Source organism: Rhinolophus sinicus, chromosome 7 (assembly GCF_057876585.1).
Source record: "Rhinolophus sinicus isolate RSI-liver-muscle chromosome 7, RSI-T2T, whole genome shotgun sequence".
NCBI classification, from domain to species: Eukaryota; Metazoa; Chordata; class Mammalia; order Chiroptera; family Rhinolophidae; genus Rhinolophus; species Rhinolophus sinicus.
The window spans coordinates 54709351-54729449 of NC_142507.1; the positions used below are offsets into that span (position 1 = coordinate 54709351).

General features: G+C 57.6%; 2 protein-coding genes across 3 annotated transcripts; one reads left to right on the top strand and one right to left on the bottom strand.

Moving 5' to 3' along the window:
- Positions 1-364: 364 nt before the first annotated feature.
- Positions 365-10992, top strand: HCN3 (hyperpolarization activated cyclic nucleotide gated potassium channel 3). Its single transcript, XM_019711837.3, has 8 exons — positions 365-1509; positions 4487-4916; positions 5815-5976; positions 6378-6596; positions 6953-7099; positions 7446-7686; positions 8448-8612; positions 8993-10992. The coding sequence occupies exons 1-8, from the start codon at positions 1226-1228 to the stop codon at positions 9691-9693; spliced, it is 2349 nt and encodes a 782-aa protein (XP_019567396.2). The 5' UTR covers positions 365-1225; the 3' UTR covers positions 9694-10992.
- Positions 10512-19579, bottom strand: PKLR (pyruvate kinase L/R). 2 transcript variants are annotated; one of them, XM_074318876.2, is made up of 12 exons: positions 19459-19579; positions 18853-18999; positions 17701-17883; positions 15431-15522; positions 15206-15337; positions 14914-15100; positions 14281-14551; positions 14012-14162; positions 13557-13709; positions 13296-13462; positions 12406-12587; positions 10512-11777 (listed from the first exon to the last, which is right to left on the bottom strand). In XM_074318876.2, the coding sequence occupies exons 2-12, from the start codon at positions 18953-18955 to the stop codon at positions 11671-11673; spliced, it is 1728 nt and encodes a 575-aa protein (XP_074174977.2). In that variant the 5' UTR covers positions 18956-18999; positions 19459-19579; the 3' UTR covers positions 10512-11670. The 2 variants fall into 2 exon arrangements, with proteins under 2 accessions (XP_074174977.2, XP_019567400.3); XM_019711841.3 differs by lacking the exons at positions 18853-18999; positions 19459-19579 and adding an exon at positions 18462-18587.
- Between the last annotated feature and the right edge of the window lie 520 nt (positions 19580-20099).

A 20099-nucleotide genomic window follows, 5' to 3' on the forward strand; every position in this document is an offset into this window, starting at 1 on the left:
AAAAGAAGAGGAAAGAGAAGACCTTGAGACAAACTGGGCAATGAGAGACGCTATAGAAGGGACTGAGAAATAGAAAGGGAAATGAAGAAGAGCCTGAGGATAAGTCTATTAAAGTCAGACTATCAGGGGAGCTGGAATGAAGGATTGTCAGATGGAGATTAGATCACTTAGCCAGAAATGGTTTAGGAAATGTTCCCTAAAATAAAAGAGGAAGGGTAGTGAAGGCGCTGAGAGGACAGTGGCGAGTCCACTTCCTCCTCCAAGTACACTTTCCCAGATCATTCAACAAGCATTTACTGAGTGTCCACTATGTGTCCGCACTGTGCCAGGTGTCAGGCTCCTGTTCTTTAGAGCTTCACAGTCTAGTGGGAGAGAAAGGCCTGTAAACAGCTAAGGGCAGCCTTGTGAAAAAAGTGGTTAGAAAGCTCTAGGCTAGGTCCTACCTGGGAAACGTGTCTCTAAGTTTCCTAGAGGACATGAGATCTGAACCAACTGTTGTGCCCTCAGGGTCCACTCAGAGACGGGCAGAGTTGCACTTGAAGGTTGGCAGAGTGAACTCGGAAAGGGAAATACCAGGGTGAGCAGCATGGAGAACAGAAGAAAGCAATATGCTTAGAGTGTGGAGAGAAAGAAAGTGGAATGCAGGAAGTCCAGGAGAGAGAGTGGGGAAGAAGAATCTCAAAAGCCATTCCCCACCTCTTCCATTGGTCCCCAATCCATCGCCCTCCTTGGTCTCACAAGCCACAACCACCTTCCGGTTTTCCCGCCATTTGGAGGCGTCCCCACCTCCCTGGCACTCTATGAATAAAAGCCCGTCAACTCTAGGCCACGCCCTCTCCGTTGTTCCTGCTGCGTTTCCCCGGGGTCTCCTCCTACTCTTGGACAACCGCCGCCATTCGCTAAGCCACGCCCGCCCCGGAGTCCCTCCCGGTACCGGCTTCATTGGCTCCGCCTCCTCCAGGGAAGGCTCTCGGACAGCCCCGCCCCCGTCTGCCCTGCCCAGCTTTCGCGCTGCCCTCGCCAGGGGGCGCAGCGCAACCCGCCCGCCGCCCGCGGGGGAATCTGTCACCACACCCCCTCTGCCCGGCACGCTGGCAGTTCCCAGCCGACTACGCCTCCGCTCCGAGCCCGCGGGGCTGCGCGGGCTCCGACTCCGGGAGGGGCCGGGGGTCCCGGATGGCCGCGGCCGGGTCTAGGAAGCCAAGCGTGTAAGCCGTGGGGCGTCATGGAGGCGGAGCCGCGGCCGACGACGGGGGCCGGCGACCGGGCGACCCCTGGACTGGAGGCGGTGCCTCCCGTTGCCCCGGCGCCTACGACTGCGACCTCGGGTCCGATCCCCGGGTCCGGATCCGGACTCGAGTCCAAGAGGAGGCAGCTCGGCACGCTGCTCCAGCCCACGGTCAACAAGTTCTGCCTTCGCGTGTTCGGTAGCCACAGAGCAGTGGAAATCGAGCAGGAGCGGGTCAAGTCAGCGGGGGCCTGGATTATCCACCCCTACAGCGACTTCCGGTACTGGGGGCCCGGCAAGGAGGGCGGGGGACGCAGATCCCACCCCCACGGCCGCGGCACCGGGACCGGGCCCGCCTCACCCTCCACGGTCACTTCATTTCCGGCCGAGGGGTTCCCGGGTGGGGCGAGAGAGTCACTTCCACCAGCCTAGCCTGGGAATTCTCAATGACTTCTCAGGCTGGGGGCGCCGGAAGGGACAAGCAGACGCCGGAGACCTGGATTTCCCGTTTCAGGAACCCGGCACTCCACCTGGACCACAGGGACTACTGGAGTTAGGGATCCTTGCGTCCTCCAGTACTGCTTGCTGGGGACCTGGGAAATTATGGCATATTCCAAGGCTCGCGGTCAGCCTGATGGAGAAACCGAGCTCCGCTATCTTCTACTCACCCTACCCCCTATTCCCACCCCCTAGCACCTGCCTACTTCAAGGCAGGCTACCGGGAAAAAGAGGGACCCTGGGGAAGTGGGGGTGTTCTGACAGCAGTCTGGTCGCTGTCCCTGGTGCTGAAGGCGGGATGCAGCGGGGCATGGCTGTGGCTCAGCGATTGAGGCAGCAACGCGGGGGCACGGCCACCGCCCAGGTGACTATCAGAGAAAAGGCACTGAGAGTGAGGGCAGGGCCATTTCATAGTCCCCATCAGGCTGTACCTCTACATCAAGGTCGCTAGGGGAGGAGAGCAATCCTGTCCTTGCGGGAAATGAAGGACAGCTTTTGGGTGAGGCAAGGACATGTGTAAAGCACCTAACCCGGGCAGCGAAATGAGCCGAAGGGATGAGGCGTGAATCAGGAGTCTGGAAATACAATTGGAGACCTAGACATCGTCTTGAATCCACAGACTTCCACATTCCCTAAATGTTCCTGTCTCCCATTATTTCTTCCATTCCCATCTCCTTTACTGCCTCATTCCCACCTCACCATGCCCCTTTTCCAGTCTCCGGTGGATCTCCCTCCCCTCCCCCATTTCACCCTCTGATGTACCCCCCAGAAGCCATGTCTCTCCCTCATTATGGTGCTTCTTATCTGTGCTCTCCACTGCATCACCCGCCAGGCTTGTGCCTGCCTGTGAGCTGGCAGTGAAGTTGCTCTATGTCTAGGCGAACCCTCTTTCCCGTTCCTCTCCCAGCGCACAGTACAGGATTTCTCCAGTGGCCCAGGTGGGAGAGGAAGAGGGGGTCGAGGATTTTTTTTTTTTTTTTTGGTTGATTGAAAGCACTTAGTCTGAGGGGCTGTCTGGAGGCCTGGACTTGGGGACCACCAAGCTTCTTTCGGGGGATGAAAGAATTGATTTTACAGTCAGAGGGGCTGGGTCCTGGGTCAGTGATGTGATTAGCTGCGTCCTGGAAATAAAACCATCATAGTTAATTGGGACCCTCAAATTGTCCGGTGTTTTTTGTTTGTTTGTTTGTTTGTTCTGAATGAGGGCTTCACCTAGCTCCTTCCTGACCTGTTCTTTCCACAGCTTCCACCACAGCAGTGTGGCTCTTCCCTGCTCATGCCCTTGCCTGGGCTCAGCCAGAGTCCCAGTGGGCACAGGGAGGACAGGAGAGGAAAGGAGGGCGGAGCTTCAAGCCTAGCTGCGGGCAGGATCTCCTATGGAGCTTCTCCATGGGCAGCCCTGTCTGAGGTGCTGTGGAGTGGGGTGCAGCATCCCTGAAAAGCTCAGTTTAGATGGGAGGCAGGACAGGCCACCCCCAGCCTGGGACACAGTAGAGCAGATCCCAGCAGAGAAACAAGAACCATGGGTCCGACTGGTTGGGGAAGTGAGTGGGGGTGGGGAAGGCTGGGAAGGGGGTGAAGTACTACACCAGGAATGGGCAGATAGCTGAGATGGGGGAGCAGCAACCTCTTAAGGAGTCTCGGAATAGAGTGGGTGAGTCACACCACCAGCTAGTGCTTGTACAGAACTGTCACAGCCATTGTCTCAGTGCATATTTTTTCAACAACCCTGTGAGATTAGCACAGGGAGCTTGATTTTTAACTTTAAAAATATTTAATAATAGTGACATATATCATATATATAGTAAGGGTATTACATATATATTAAGAAGATATATATGTATATATTAAGGGTAGAGATAATAGGGGTTATATACATAACAGATATATAGTATATATATATATAGATACATAGTGTATATATATATACATACATAGTAGATATGGAGAGAATGGTATAATATAGAGTGGACCATATGATTGAGATATATGTTATATATATATATTATGTATATACATTATATTTGAAAAATATATATATATTATGTAAATATATATATATATATATATATATATATATATATATTTGAAAGAGTAATTCTAAAGCACACTCTCAAATAACAATGTAACAACTATCTAGGTCAAGAGCAGGTACCCTATAAGCTCCCTACTGCCTTCACATTCCTTTCCCACACCTACTATTATAACTTTTATGGCACTCATTTTCTTACTCTTTATAGTTTTACCATTTTTCTGTGACTCCCTAAATTATGCACTTGAGTTTGGCTGCTTTTGAACTTTGTACAAGTGAAATCATCCGATGTGTATGCTTTTGTTTCTTGCTTCTTTTGCACAACATTAAGTATGTGAGAGTCATACATACTGTGGAATGTGGCTGCAGTTGGATGCTTTCACAGTTGCATAGCATACAGGGGCATGAATAGATCAGATGCATTATATCTCATTTATCTACAGTTTTCTACTGACGGACACTCAGGTTGTTTCCGGATTTAACACTGCTATTCCGGTATATACCTCCTCCAGCGAATGGAATTGCTGGGAGTACAATGTTTCTCTTTACTAGATAATACCAAACTCTTTTCCCAAATGGTGGTCCAATGTCCACTCCCACCAGCTGTAAGTGGTCAGTCCCGTATGCTGCATCTTTGCCACTCTTGGCCAGGTCAGACCATCTGCTGTCAGTCTAGTGGCTGGTGAAATATCACTGTGGTCTCACTGCCCGTTCCACACCCACTTTAGGTTTTACTGGGACCTGATCATGCTCCTGTTGATGGTGGGAAACCTCATCGTGCTACCCGTGGGCATCACCTTCTTCAAGGAGGAGAACTCCCCACCTTGGATCGTCTTCAACGTCCTGTCTGACACGTTCTTCCTGCTGGATCTGGTGCTCAACTTCCGCACGGGCATCGTGGTGGAGGAAGGCGCCGAGATCCTGCTGGCACCGCAGGCCATCCGCACACGCTACCTGCGCACCTGGTTCCTGGTTGACCTCATCTCCTCCATCCCTGTGGATTACATCTTCCTGGTAGTGGAGCTGGAGCCGCGACTGGACGCCGAGGTCTACAAAACAGCGCGAGCCCTGCGAATCGTGCGCTTCACCAAGATCCTCAGCCTCCTGCGGCTGCTCCGCCTCTCCCGCCTCATCCGCTATATCCATCAGTGGGAGGAGGTGGGGCAGGGAGGTGGGCAGGGGGGCTCGCGGACCCCCTCCCGGACTGCGCTGTGGGGGGGCTTGGGGGACTTCTGGGCAGGTGGGGCTTCTGAGGGTGGCTGTCTCCAAAGTTGCTGGGGGAGAAGCAGGAACAGAATGAGGGTTCCGGGGGTGGGGCCCCGAGGCGAACACGGTGGTGCAGCACGGAGCACAGCTGCTGGGCAAATACTTGAAGGTCAGTTGGACTCTGGGAGGAAGATGTGGGAGGGGGGCCAGGAATCGCAGGGTGTGGAAGAAGCTAGGCTTTCAGGGCAGCAGAGTTGAATGGTTCAAGCGTGGGTCCTGCAGTCTCATTGCCTGTGGTCAGATCCCAGTTTTACTGTTTACTAGAGAGACTTGGTTTCCTCTTCCACAAGATAAGAATGTTAAATATACTTGCATATGATAAGGTTATAATATAAGGATTAGAGGAGTTAAGCACTTAGAACGGTGCCGGCACATGGTTTACGTTCTCAGCAAATTACCTATAACAATTATTATTGGAGGGGAAGCGGGCTGCTGACATTAATTCTTCTACACATGCCCTGGGGACATTATACTGTGAAATGCCCCCTCCTCTTTTCCAGGCTCCACCTGGGCAGCTTGCACAGCAGACCTTTTTGAGTTTCTGCTGTGATGCTTACTGTGTGATTCTGGCCACATGACTGGCAGTGATTTCCCGTCTATAAGATGAGAGTAGTAACACGACCCACTTCGTATCAGCTACATATGTGTGCTGTACAAATCATGGCCACGTTGTTTAAACTCATGGGGCTGGGGCTAGAGAGACATTCAAAGAGAATTTGCAAGGCTGGGAATGGAGGGGGCCGGGCAGGGAGGGTCCCTGTCCACAGCGGCCCTCCCTCGGACCCCACAGATCTTTCACATGACCTATGACCTGGCCAGTGCTGTGATTCGCATCTTCAACCTCATTGGGATGATGCTCCTGCTGTGTCACTGGGACGGCTGCCTGCAGTTCCTGGTCCCCATGCTGCAGGACTTCCCACCCGACTGCTGGGTGTCCATCAACCACATGGCGGTGAGAACTCCCCACGGCGCTGCCTCCTGGGCCTGCTAAGGGCTCTCCTGCTGGAGCAGCAGGAGGACCGCAGGGGGCAGGAGGTGGGAGAGGATGGAGAGATGACCAAGAGAGAAGACCGGAGTGAAGAGGTGGGAAGTAAGAGGAGCAGGGAAAGAGACCCCGAGCAAGTGTTTGTGTCGGTGGAAGCAGACAGGGAAGGAAACCTAGGCAGAAACTGAGGCCCCCAAGCTGCAAAAGCGGCCCCTTCTGCCTCAGGGGCCCCCCAGAACCAACTTAAGTGCCTCTTAGGAGGCGGGTCGGAAGCAAAGGGGGAGGCAGCAGGACTAAGAGAGAAGAGGGGGCAGGAGGATGAGGCTCGGAGGGCCCTCTGCCCAGCTGTGCAATACTTTGCCCCCCAGAACCACTCGTGGGGCCGCCAGTATTCCCACGCCCTGTTCAAGGCCATGAGCCACATGCTGTGCATTGGCTACGGGCAGCAGGCGCCCGTGGGCATGCCCGACGTCTGGCTCACCATGCTCAGCATGATTGTGGGCGCCACCTGCTACGCCATGTTCATCGGCCACGCCACCGCCCTCATCCAGTCCCTGGACTCCTCCCGGCGCCAGTACCAGGAGAAGGTGAGCAGGGGCAGGAGGAGGAAGGGGTGGGCACGGAGGGCTGCTGGGGCGGGCGGCTCCCCCGGAGGCCCATTCTGACGCGCGCCCATGTTGGGTCTCTGTCCTTCCTTGCCCCTGTGCACCTTTTCCTTGTTTGGACCTGTGCCCCTGTCCTGGGACACCGCCCTCTGGGCTTTCCTGTGCCTGTGCCTTGTGTCCTCCTTGTCCCTCCCTTATCCTTATGCCCTGCTGTGGCCCCGTGTGTCCCCTTCTGTCTCCCTCCCCCGTCTGGGTCTGGCCCATGTCTGTGACCTTCCTCCGTACACACCCACCTCCGCTGCTGCCGGCGGCCATGGCTGGGCTGGCCCTCCCTCCAGTACAAGCAGGTGGAGCAGTACATGTCCTTCCACAAGCTGCCGGCCGACACCCGGCAGCGCATCCACGAGTACTACGAGCACCGCTACCAGGGCAAGATGTTCGACGAGGACAGCATCCTGGGCGAGCTGAGCGAGCCGCTGCGGGAGGTGGGCTGGGGGGGCCCTGGGCTTCCTGGCCGCCATCTGGGGAGGGGCCCAGGAGGCCAGGCCTTTGGGGGCCTTTTACGGGCTAGGGTCTTTCTTGAAGGGCTTTTGGGCATGAAATATACATGGGGAGGGGCTGCAGGGATCTCTGTTTTGGGGGACGGCCCTTCGAGGGCGCATGGAGAGCCCTGAAGGCAGGAGCTGGGGGACGGTCCCAGGGCCACTGAAGCAGCCCCATCCTTGCAGATCATGACCCCAGGGGTGGGGCCTCTGGAGACAGATGAGCTCCATGGGGGGGTCCCTTGCAGCAGGGGGCACAGCCTGCCTGACAGGCCCCTCCCCTGCCCAGGAGATCATTAACTTCACCTGCCGCGGCCTGGTGGCCCACATGCCGCTGTTCGCCCACGCCGACCCCAGCTTCGTGACGGCCGTGCTCACCAAGCTGCGCTTTGAGGTCTTCCAGCCGGGGGACCTCGTGGTGCGTGAGGGCTCCGTGGGCAGGAAGATGTACTTCATCCAGCATGGGCTGCTCAGTGTGCTGGCACGCGGCGCCCGGGACACCCGCCTCACTGACGGATCCTACTTCGGGGGTCAGCGGGCCTCAGGGAGGGTGGGGGGATGAGCAGAGGACGAAGGGCAGCTGCTCCTCTGGATCAGGGGAGAATCACAGAGTTCCAGCCTCTGCCCGGCTCATCATCAGGGTCCCTGGGCCTGGAGCTCGGTATTTTTAAGATGCTTCTTAAGAGATTCCAACGCACACAGGCAGGTTGTCCATTCTGGGCCACTGAGCCTCTTAGAACCCACTCGCGGTGACGCGCCTGAGATGAGGGACAGAGGAAAGAAGCAGAAGCGTGAGCCTGGTGGCTACCCGGTGGTGTGACTCAGGGACCCAGCCCGTGGCAGTGGGGCAGTTCTGCAGCTGCTGTGCTAAGTGACTTGAGCCTCACGTAATCCGTCCCTAAGCCACCCACCACCCTCTGGAGTCCCTGTGGTGTTGCCCTTTGCCCTTTGGCACTGCTTTTCTCCTCCTGGGTTGGCCTTGGTGTTCATTCAAAGGAGCGGGAGGGGAGGGGTACACAGAGGGCGCTGCCCCAGGCCTACCCCTTGGGATAGAGCAGTGCGGTGGGAATCAAAGTGGCGTGGGATTAACTAGGACTCCAGGGACCAGCAAGACTGAGCTGTTTGTCGGCTTTAAGTTGGAGTGAGCAGAGCAGTTAGGGACCCTGCGTGGGTCACCCTTTGCTTCTCCCATCTGGGGAGGAGCCCGGGGAAGCTGGGTCAGTGGCTGCAGGCCCCGTGAGAGGGGGTTCTGGGGACAGTGGTTCTGAAGGCCTCCCTCCAATTCCGGCAGAGATCTGCCTGCTGACGCGGGGCCGGCGCACAGCCAGCGTGCGGGCTGACACCTACTGCCGCCTCTACTCACTCAGCGTGGACCATTTCAACGCTGTGCTGGAGGAGTACCCCATGATGCGCCGGGCCTTTGAGACGGTGGCCATGGACCGGCTGCACCGCATAGGTGAGGCCCGCCGCCTGCCCCGCCTGCCCCGCCTGCCCCACCGGGCCCTCAGCCACGGGCATGGCAAGAAGCCCCAGCGCCCCAGGGCCCAGGCGCAGTGCTTGTGTCACACCCCGGCCCACCCAGCCCCGCACATGCCCCCTGGAGGCCTTTCACCAGCCGCTCACCGTCCTTGTCTCAGCGTCTCCTAGTCCTGGACACTGCGGGTGTCCCCGTGCCCCAAGCCCTCCTTCCCCAAGTCCCTGACACTCACCCTCTCTGACACATACTCTCAGGCCCTGACCCTCTTCCTCCAACCCCACCTCCCACCCCGCCGCCATCCCTTGGCCCTCACATTTTTTGATATGTTTTCTTGGTTTCCTTCCCGGGACAACCTCCAGGCAAGAAGAGCTCCATGCTGCAGCGGAAGCGCTCTGAGCCGAGTCCGGGCAGCGGCGGGGGCACCGTGGAGCAGCACTTGGTACAGCACGACAGGGACATGGCTCGGGGCGTGCGGGGCCTGGCCCCAGGCACAGGAGCCCGGCTCAGCGGCAAGCCAGTGCTGTGGGAGCCACTGGTGCACGCGCCCCTGCAGGCAGCAGCCATGACCTCCAGTGTGGCCATTGCGCTGACCCACCAGCGGGGCCCCCAGCCCCTTTCCCCTGACTCTCCAGCCACCTTCCTTGCTCGCTCCGCTCGACGCTCTGCAGGCTCCCCAGCCTCCCCACTGGTGCCTGTCCGAGCTGGCCCTCTGCTGGCCCAGGGGCCATGGGCATCCACCTCCCGCCTGCCTGCCCCCCCTGCCCGAACCCTCCACGCCAGCCTGTCCAGGGCTGGGCGCTCCCAGGTGTCCCTGCTGGGCCCCCCCCCAGGAGGAGGAGGCCGGCGACTAGGACCTCGGGGCCGCCCACTGTCCGCGTCCCAACCCTCTCTGCCCCAGCGGGCAGCAGGTGATGGCTCTCCTGGACGGAAGGGGTCGGGAAGTGAACGCCTGCCCCCCTCAGGGCTCCTGGTCAAGCCTCCAGGGACGGCCCAGTCCCCCAGGCCACCAGCGCCTGAGCCAACCACCCCCCGGGGCCCCCAGCTCTCTGCCAACATGTGAAACCCTTAGGCAAGCTCTCGGGTGCAGTAATGTGTGCCCAAGGGCAGACGCCTCTTGGGGCAGGCCTGAAGCACTGCCCTATGGGAGCATCTCCCTGCACTGCCAAGAAGAGGGTCCTGCCCTCAGCTCAGGCACCCCGCAGCCTCCTGACCCATTCACCCATCCATCCAAGCTACCACGTCACCGTGCAAGGCACTGCCAGGCACCGCACATCCCCACTGCCAAGTCCGAGTGACGAGGCCCTTGGACAAAGGTCTTCCCTGGCCATGGTCCTGCCAGGTGCAGGCCCGGGCCCATAATCCCACCTTACTAAGCACAAGTACTTGCCACTGCCATCACTGCCAAGTAACTAGATGTCTGTTTCCCGTGACCCTACAGGTTCTGCCTGGCATGGTTACCTTCCTGTCCCCCTAGCATAGCCGGGCACTGCCAATGACCTCGTGCCCCTATTGCTGTGAACAGATGTCGTGGGTCCTCAATGTGGGCACCCACCTTCACTGCCACGTGTGGGCTCTCCCTGTCTATACCCCCGTCCCCCGAGTGGGAACACACGACTCCTGACAAGTTCCCTGTGCTGTCTGTCTCTGTGGCAGAACTGTCTCTCTGTAAACTGGGAGCCACCTCCTCCATGGGTCCCTGCCCACTGGTGTCCCCCTTGAAGCTAAGGGATGATTGGCACCTCCTTATTTAGTGTGCCAGCTTAGATCCCCCCAAGTTGGGGGCAAGTGGCTGAATCCTTACATGGCATTTTTTTTCTTCCTCCCTTCCTGATTTATTTATTCATATTTATTCAATCATTTAATAACTGTACTTATTCATTTGCTAGTTTTGTTACCAATTCACTTTATTCACCCATCCCTTTATCCATTCCTCTCCCAGCAGGGAGACAGGAAGGGGCAGGGCTCCCCCATACCAGCTACTGTGGTCCTTGCTCAACTCCACTGGCAGCAGTGGGGCCCTCTCCCTATCTAGGTAGCGACAGGAAGGGCCACCGGAGCGGGAAGGGCTCTTCTTTCTTTTAGGGGTTTTTTCCTACTGAGTTTGCTGTAGGTGCAGGAGTAGGGGGAGGGCCCCTAGTGTCTGAGCCTGGGGAAGGCTAGGCTAGCCAGCACCTCTGCCTTCTCAGGGACAAGAGAAACCCCTTACCCCACCCCTGTCTCCATGTCTACTCTGCAGCATCCAAGAATGTGGGGCCAGGACCCTTTTCTCCTGGGTGGGGAGTTCTGGGGTTCTGGGTGTGTGGGAGAAGTTTAATCATTACTTCCAAACAGCTGGTTTAAAAAGAAAGTAGAGACACTCGTTTTGGCTCCTGGTTTGTGTGTGGGAACAAAGTGGGCAGGGAGGAATTTTTAGGCGCAGGAGACAGCAGGGCATCTCACCCAGCAAGGCATGAGGTGGCCCCGAGAGCGGCCAGGGAGGGGTCATGACGACAGCGGTAAGATGAGCGCTCCAGGCTGTCAGTGCTCCCAGCACCCACCTCCTCTGGCTTCCCCAGAAGGTGGTGCTTTGATGTCACTTTGTTACAATGAAGGAAGAGGTGGCACTCCTCAGGAGATGGCTGGATTACCATGAGGGCCACATATGAGAATATCAGACTCATGGATGTGAACTATTTCTAAAATGGTGATTTTGTAGATACTGCACATGAGTCCCCCACCCCCGGTGTGGGAAGCCTGGGGACCTAGCACTAACCCGTAAGCTGGGATTCAAGGCTCGCAGCATGTTAGGGTCAGCTGAGAGCACCGGGCACAGGTGTTGCATGACTGGTGCTGCGGGGTGGCCAGTGCTTAACTGCACAGCCTTTCGGGGCCTGCCTGACATGGAGAGGGGAAGGGGCCCTGGAACGGGGCAGGCGGCAGATGTGGCCTCGGGCAGGTAGCACTGGGAGTAGAGAAGACAGACAGAGGACATGGGGTGGAGGGACCCGGGAGGAGGGAGGGGGTCCAGAGCCGGCTGGGTCAGAGGGAGAGGGGCCTCTCAGGATATGCTTAGCACCCGCATGATGTTGGTATAGCCAGAACCAGGTCGCCAGCCTGTCACCACAATCACCAGGTCCCCAACACGGAGGAAGCCACGGAGCTTTCCTGGGGGAAGGGAAGAAGGCGCAATCAGCTGCTGAGGGACCCGAGCCAGCCCTGTGATGAGACCCAGCCACCACCGTCTACCTCCTCAACGCCACCCTGTAGGGAACGAGGGGCCTGAGGCATGCTGCGCGGTGCCTGCCACAGGTGGCACCACGGGGAGTCTGACCACTGCAGTGTATTAGAGCTGCAGGTGTGTCGGTGGGTGGCATGGGCTGTGTTGCTAAGCAGCAAGTCTGTCCACCTGGGTTGCTATGCCGATAGGAAGAGGTGAGGTATGCTCAGAGCCAGTTGTAAACTAGATAGATGTTCCAGCTGCTCTAAGGGGACTGGGTCCCGGGTCCCCTTTCCCCTTTCGCCTCCTGCGCCTTATGTCACGCCAGGCTCTAGCCACCTGGTGCAGGCAGCAGCTGGGCTGACTTCTTAGGGACGGCCCTGGCCTCTCTCTCTGCCCTCCTCCCTCAGCACGTCCCATGGAGGCCAAAACATCTCTGAGTCTTAGTGAGCCCCACAGAGAAAATCTGGGACCAGAGGAGAGAGGCAAGGCCCTTCGGGTGGGTGTGAGCAGTGGGTTGGGGGGCTCATGATCCTAATCCGGGGGTGGGGTGGGGAGGACTTCTGGGCGGCTCACCGCTTTCAATGCCGAACTGGACCCGGCGATCCACGTCGTCTGCCCAGACGGCCTCTGGAGGCTCACGGTAGAGCAAGGGGAAGACTCCTCGGCATAGGTGGGCCTGGCGGGCAGCCTGGGCAGAGCGGGTGACAGCAATGACCACTGCCCGGGGTCGGTACCGACACAGGAGCTGGGCTGAGCTGAGGGAGGTGGAGAAGGTCAGCCTGGAACCGTGAAAGAGCGCTGACCCAGGAAACCAGAGCTAGGTTCTGGTTCCAGGCGTCACCAACAAGCATCATTTTTCTCTGGGCCTTGGTTTTCCTCACCTATAAAGTGGGTATAAGAATGCCTGCTTTTCTCACCACACAAGGAAGATAGGAGATAATAACTCATATATCAAATGAGATAGGAAGGAAAAACCTCCTTGAGAAACAAAACCGCTCTGAGAAGGTGCCATTATACGGTACTTCACTTACAAATGTCTGCTTCTCACAACCCTGTGAGGAAACGGAGGAAGCTTTAGAGCCTGGGTGACACCCAGGGTGTCATTTCAGAGCAAATATTTGAACTCAGACCTTCTGGGCCCATCCGCAACACCTCAGCAGCGTAAGGTTTTGGGGGTGAAATGCAGAGGACTTGCTTCTGAGCCCTAGGAGCCCACATGGCCTGGAAGCCCACGTTCCCAGTGATGCCATCTTCCCCCTCCACCCACCTGGGGCTCCCTGGCACAATTCCTGGTGTGCTCCCAGACCTGCCCCTCCTGGCATCCAGGTCCCATAGCTACCCCTCCTCATGTCCCAAATCAATATTCTTCATCTCTGACGACAAGACAAAGCCCGAGCCTGGGGCCCATCCCAGCCTGCCCCTGACCCAGAGGTCCATCTTAGGGTCCCCGGTGTCCCCCTCACCGGCCAGTCTTGGTCAGCACGATGATGGCAGCAGCACAGCACTTGAAGGCAGCCTCTACAGCACCGATGGCGGTGACTTCTGTGGGATCACGGCTCAGGGGGGCTGCCCGGCGCAGCTCCTCAAACAGCTGCCGGTGGTACACGGCGGCCTCTGCCTCCCGGGCAATCTGCAGGCAGCATGCGGTCAGCCTGGGCAGGGGCCCCAGGGGCTGGCTGGGGGGTGGCCGTGCGGCCCATCCGCCTGGCACTCTGAGCTCCTACCGCGTGCTGCATCATCACGGCCTCCACGGGAAAGCTGCCCTTGGCGGTCTCCCCTGACAGCATGATGCAGTCGGCCCCGTCCAGCACGGCGTTAGCCACGTCACTGGTCTCTGCCCGCGTGGGCCGTGGCTTGGTAACCATGCTCTCCAGCATCTGGGGGACACGTGCAGGTCAGAATTGCAGGAGTCACACTCTGATGAGGGACCCTGCCCAGCTACTTCTCTGAAATCCAGGCCCTCAGAGCGCCCTAAAAGCCCGGCCAGTCACCAAGTCTGTTCTCCTGGCAGTTCAGCCCCTTCATCTGAAAATGAGGGTCACAGTATCTCTTCTTAACCTCACTGTTTGAGGAGCAAACACTGGACAGCAAAATGGGCTATAGACCTAAGGAACAGGTATTCACCCTCAGGTGTCCCCAAACCCAGAGTGCCCCAGCCCTCTCCAGGCTCACTCCAGACCTGTGTGGCACAGACAACTGGCTTGCCCGCCAAGTTGCAACGTCCAATCATCATCTTCTGAGCCAGGAAAACCTTCTCAGCTGGGATCTCGATACCCAGGTCGCCCCGTGCCACCATGATGCCGTCGCTCACCTCCAGGATTTCATCAAACCTGGGCAGTTGGGGAGTCAGGGCTGGAGAAGAGCCAGGAGATGCCAGGGACAGGAGATGGGAGAAGAGGGACGATGGGGCTGGTTAAGGGCCTGATGGGGACAAAGGCCAAGCCTCACTTCTTCACGCCTTCGTGGTTCTCAATTTTGCTAATGATCTTGATGGCCTGTCCTTCCGGCCCGAGAGCAGCCCTGACGGCAGCCACGTCGCTGGCTTTCCGCATAAAGGAGGCAAAGACGATGTCCACGCCATGCTCCACCCCGAAGCGCAGGTCTCGGGCATCTTGCTCGGACAGCCCGGGCAGGTCCACCTGGACGCCCGGCAAGTTCACGCCCTTCCGGCTGCCCAGGACGCCGCCGTTCTCCACCTCGGTCTCCAGCCCTTCTGGGCCTGCAGGCGTGGAAAGAGCCAGCCTAAGCCAGGGCTGAGGCGGGGCGCAGAGTCACGGCAGAGGGAACAGGGGCTTGGATCCTCAAGAGATCAGGAACCACGTCCTGTTCGTGCCTCGGCCCTCGGCCTGGGCTCCGCACTGAATAAGCTCACGGCGGATGTCTGTGCAAGAAACGACTACCCCGCCCGCCCAGCCCCAAGCCTGGGTGAGCCCAGCAGTCTGGATGCCAGGGGCTCCTGGGACGGGTGGGAAGGACGGCGGCCCCAGCCAAGTGTGGTGGGTCTACCGGGCGAATGTGGGAGCCGGAGGGGAGAGGCGAGCCCAGCTCTGCACGCGGCCGGGGCGCGAGGCGAGTCCGCACCGATTCTCTTGACCGCCAGGGAGATGAGCCCGTCGTCAACGTAGATGTGGCCCCCCACCGGCACGACCTGGGTGATGTTGGGGTAGTCCACCCACACGGTGTGCGCGTCTCCCCGCGTCCGGAACGCCGGGTCCACGGTCACCAGCACCTGGGAGCCCTTCACCAGCTCCACTTCCGCCTCTGGGCCCTGGGGGCGGAGCCACAAGTCCCGTGTTCGGCTCCTCCCCACGCTCCGCCCCCAGAGCACTTGCCTCTGCGCCCTGCCGCCCCCTGCTGGACCCCCGCCTCTCACCCCCTGCAGGATCCCGGTGCGAATCTCGGGTCCTTTGGTGTCCAGAGCGATGGCCACCGGTCGGTAGCTGAGCGGGGAAGCTGCAAAGCTCTCCACCGCCTCCCGGATGTTGGCGATGGACTCAGCGTGGTACTGGGGACGGAACCGAGCGGGGATTTCAGGGGAAGGTGGCCAGGACCCCGGGCATCCTCTAGCCCCGCCGCATCCCGCGGCCCCTCCCCGAACCTCGTGCGAGCCGTGGGAGAAGTTGAGTCGTGCAATGTTCATCCCGGCCTTGATCATCTCTTTGAGGCGCTCCACAGAGCGAGACGCCGGCCCTGGAACCAGAGATGCTGCTTAGACAACTTTCTCCCCGAACCTCAGAGACACCCGAGCACGCCACAGAGGTCACGCTACCTGACCCTTATTATCTGAAGCAACCCCTGCTCACGGGTCAGAAACTCCGTTCCCCTCTCCAGCCAACACGTGCCTCCTTGCGGAGGCAGCGCTGCAGTGGAAGGGGGGCTTGGAGGGGCTTGGGCTGTGTGAGGGTAACCCCAGATTATGAGGGGGGTATATCGGGATGGGGGCAGGTAGGGCATTTGGGGTTCGGGGCTGCAGAGCTGATGGGCCTCCTATTGACTGAGGAGAGTTAAGTTGAGGGGCCCTGCAGCCCCTCCTAAGCCAGTTCTTCCATTTGTGCACTAGGTCTCCGGCTCGCCTGCTCAGAGACAGATTCTGCCATTTTCAGACATTAATGTCTTCCTTCTTATCGGATCATTCTTATCAGCATGGAACACTGCTGTTCCTTCTTCATCATAAAAAAATTATCTAAATCCCAGTTTCCCCTCCAACTCCAGTCCTATTTCTTTTTTTTCTTAAGTGTGTTTTTCCAGGGCCCATCAACTCCAGCCAAATAGTTTTTTCAATCTAGTTGTGGAGGGCGCAGCTCGCAGTGGCCCATGTGGGGATCGAACGGACGACCTTGTTGTTAAAAGCACCAAGCTGTAACCACCTGAGCTAGCCGGCCACCCCCAGTCCCATTTCTTTGCTCTCCTTTGCAGCAAAACTCATTGTAAGAGTTACCTGTCCTTGCTGCCTCCAGTTCCCCACGCCCTATTCTCCTCTGTACCCACTTCAGTCGGCGTTGGCCCCCAGCTCTCCACTGCATCTGTTCTTGTCAAGGGCACCGAGAATCTGTGTCTTTGCTAAATCTAATGGTCAATTCTCAGTCCTCATCTTAGCTGTCCCATGTGCAGCACTGGGCACATGTCCTTGACATACCTCTTTGGCTTCGGGACACCACTTTTCTCAGTCACTCCTGCCTCCCTGGCTCTCCTTAGCCTCTCTGCCCCCCTCCCCTGAACATTAGATGTCCCATTCTCTTCACTGTCATTTCACCTTCATTCCGTTGGTGGTCTCAGCTGGTCTCATGGCTTTGAGTACCATCTATATGCCAACAGTTTATATCTCCAAATGAGACCTCTCTCCCAAGCCCAGAGCTGTGTATCTGATCGCCTACTCCGTACCACAGTCTAATATGCAAAGTCAGCTTGCCCCCAACTGAACCCCTGATTTCCTCTCCCCCCAGCCCCCGACCTGTCCACCAGTCTTTCCTGCTGCGTTGATAATGCATCCTTCTAGTTCCTCAACCTTGGAATCACCCTCACCCCACCCCACATCCAATCCATCAGGAAATAAATCCTGTCAGCTCTACCTTCCAAATCAATACATTCAGAATCGGACCACTTCTCACCCCCTGCACTGCCACCACCTGGTCTGAGGCAGAAATACTGCAGGAGCGGCTTCTGCCCTTGTCCCCACCCCCACCTCCAATCTATTTTTAATACAGCCGCCAGCATGGGTCTATTAAGCATCAGGAAGAGCCTGTCTTCCCCACCCCCACCCCCCAGCTCAAAACACAGTAGTCTCCCTACATGGTCTTCCCCTCCCCCCTCCCCCCAAATCTCTTCATTTCTGCTACTCTTCCCTTTGATGGTTGCTAGCCATGCCCGCCTCCTTGACGTAGGGCCTCTGTGCTCACTGTTCCCTCTGCCTGGAATTCTCTTCCCCAGATGCGTGCATGGCTCATTCTTTCATCTTTGCTCAGTCTTTGCTCAGGTCTGGTTTTCTCAGTAATGGCTCGCCTGACTCTCCTCAGATCTGCAGACTGCCTCCTGCCCTGGCACCCCTGGTGCCCCTCACCATGCTCTGTTGTTCTGTTCTCCCATAGTAGGGTACTTATCGCTTCCTAGCACACTCAATAATTTATTGTGTGTATTATCTATTGTCCCACCCGGCTAGATTGTCAGCTTCCCAAGGGTAGGGATCTTTGTCTAGTTCACTGATCCACTCCCAGGGCTCAAAACCTTATCTACCAAGTGCTCAGCAAATATTTGCTGAATGAATGACTCCGTTAAGTACAGACAAGTCTCAAAGGAGACAAAAGACGAGGAAGCACCCTGAGAAACAGCACGGGCGCCACGAGGCTGCGGGCGGGCGCGGAGGGCGCTTACCGATGGTGGCAATGATGCTGGTGCTGCGAGCTGCCAGGGGCTCCGAGTCAATGTCCAGCAGACACAGGTGCTCCAGGAAGGTGTCTGCCATCGCCGCCGACAGCTGCTGCCGCTGGAAGAAGGCAGTGCCCAGCTCCTGGCTCAGCTGCGCCACGCTGGCCCGTCGCAGGTACCCCGCTGGGCCTGCAGGAGAAGGGGCTACATGGGCACCTGCCTCTGCTCCCTGCCTTTCCCCTCACAAGCCCTGTACCCCTTCCCTCGGCTTCCTGGTCCTTGTGAGCTGAGCTGGCCATTGTGCATATATTATCTGATGTGGTCACGAGGATCCCAGGAAGCAGGGATTGTTACCTGCTCTATAATGATCCCCGTTGTACAGATAAGGAAACTGAGGCCGAGAAAGATTAAACACGTTGCCCAATAGCATATAGCTCCTAAGTAACAGAGATGGGATTCACATCCAGGCCTAACTCTGGGAGCAAGTTCTTGACCGTTTAGCTATCTGATCCCTCACAACCCCTGACTTCTTGCCCTTCAGCCGCTGGCCTCCCTCAGCCTCAGCCCCCCTGGATATCTAGTCCACAGTGACCCCTCATTATCCAGGCCCAGTATCAGCCAGTTCCCTTTCCTTAAGTCCCTGTTTTCTCCTTCCAGGTGCTGGCTCCTTCACCCCCTCCTCTGAGTATCCTCAGCCCCTTCAGTGCTACCCCAGGACCTGGGGTCCCTGTGGCTTGGCCCAGCCCAGGGGAGCCGCTGCAGCGTACCCTCCATGCCACCGCACGCCTGCCTGCCGCGGGGGTCCGCTCCAGTGTCGGGCTGTCAGAGGCATGAGGCCTGGCTGGGCGGGGGCCAGTTCTGCCGACTGGTTAAAATGTCAACCAGTGTCTCCTCTGTCATTGGAAGCCAAGGGGTCAGAGTCCAGGAATCACGGGAATGTCCCGTGGCCCCCATTTGCAGGCTCCCCTCTGCCCTGCCTCCAGGGGCTGGGAAAAGAGGCCCGGACCAGAGTCCATAACTCAACCCCGATGAACACAAAGGCCCCCCAAATCCCTCCTAGCCAGCAGCAGACATGCATCTTTTGCACCCTCGTCTCTACTCCTGATTTCCACCCTCATCTTCCCCCTCCCTTCACTGGCTGCTGGGGACCCTCCTTACCTCCTGGAGCCCCAGTCAGGATGGATTTTGTTAAGTCCCTGCGGGGTTTAGAGACCCATGTCCAAAGTTGCTGTGCTTGTGTGTTCTTGTTCTGGATTGACATGCTTTCAAGTGCAGGAATGGGGCTGCAGGAGTGGGCTGCCTGGACTGCGCAGAGAGGGGGAGAGGGTGACACAACTGCTGTCTTATCTAAGGGAGCCAGAGAGAAGAAAAGGGACACACCCAGTAGGCCGCCCCTGGCCCCACACAGAGTCCCTCCCCCAGACCTACTGGCTCTCTTCCCCCGTCTTCTGGCATTCCTCCTCTCTCATCCATTTTTCCTGATAAATTTTAAATCCATTCATACTGTCTGGTCATCAACCTGAACAGAGATTTTTTTTGCCAGTGACATGGCCCCTTTTTCTTTGCCCGTACTGAAGTTAGCCCCAGACGGCTCTGGGAAGCGGGCTTTTGGGGTAGGAGCTATAGCCGGAGGACAGTGGTGGGGAGCACAGTGACAGTGTGGTGGGGTTCTCTGGAAGGGCTCTGATAGCATCACCGTCACCCTAACCTTGGCTGCCATTTGCTCACTGACCACGCTCCAATATTTATGCAGCACCTACTTACTGTGCTGGGTCCCGAGGACACAGTGGTGAGCGAAACAGGCAGAACCTTTGTCCTTCTGTGGAGTTTACAATATGGTGGGGAGACCAACTACAAACAAGTAGCAAACAAATCAGTCCGTCAGTACAAACTGCGAAAGTTTAGAATGGAGACCATCTAGAACAGAGAAGCCAGCGGGGAGAAAGGAGGGAAAAGGCTTTGAGATGAGGTGGTCAGGGAAGGCCTTTTTGATGTGGTCATATTTAAGCTGAAATTGGAAGGATGAAAAGGGACCGGTGGGGACAATTTGGAGCAAGGAGTTTTCCGTGGGGTTGGAAATAACATATGCCAACACCCTGAGGACGGAAGGAGCCTGGTGCTGAGGAGAGGGAACACTGAAGCCTGAAGCGAGGCCATGTGTCTGGAGGGGAGGGGCATGGTCCCTGGAAATCGGAGACCTCAGCAGGGCCTCGGAGGGCACTGGGTTTACCCAGGGGAGTGACATGATCCAGGGGATGCACTAGGTCCCTCTGGCTGGTGGGTGGAGAATAGACAGTAGGTGCAGGGTGACCCGTGAGGGGTTTTAGGTGTGATCCAGTGGGAGGTGATGGACTGGCATAGTGGCGGTGGAGATGGAGAGAGGGGGACAGATCTGAGATGAATTT

Bases quoted from the DNA above. Each gene is read 5' to 3' on its own strand.
- HCN3 (XM_019711837.3), top strand. From the start codon at position 1,226: ATGGAGGCGGAGCCGCGGCCGACGACGGGGGCCGGCGACCGGGCGACC. The intron at 7,100-7,445 runs GTGGGCTGGGGG...TCCCCTGCCCAG, and splicing joins TGAGCGAGCCGCTGCGGGAG to GAGATCATTAACTTCACCTG. The intron at 8,613-8,992 runs GTGAGGCCCGCC...GACAACCTCCAG, and splicing joins GGACCGGCTGCACCGCATAG to GCAAGAAGAGCTCCATGCTG.
- PKLR (XM_074318876.2), bottom strand. From the start codon at position 18,955: ATGTCAATCCAGAACAAGAACACACAAGCACAGCAACTTTGGACATGG. The intron at 13,463-13,556 runs GTAGGAGCTCAG...TGCTGCCTGCAG, and splicing joins CCGTGATGATGCAGCACGCG to ATTGCCCGGGAGGCAGAGGC. The intron at 11,778-12,405 runs GTGAGCCGCCCA...CCCTTCCCCCAG, and splicing joins CCAGTTCGGCATTGAAAGCG to GAAAGCTCCGTGGCTTCCTC.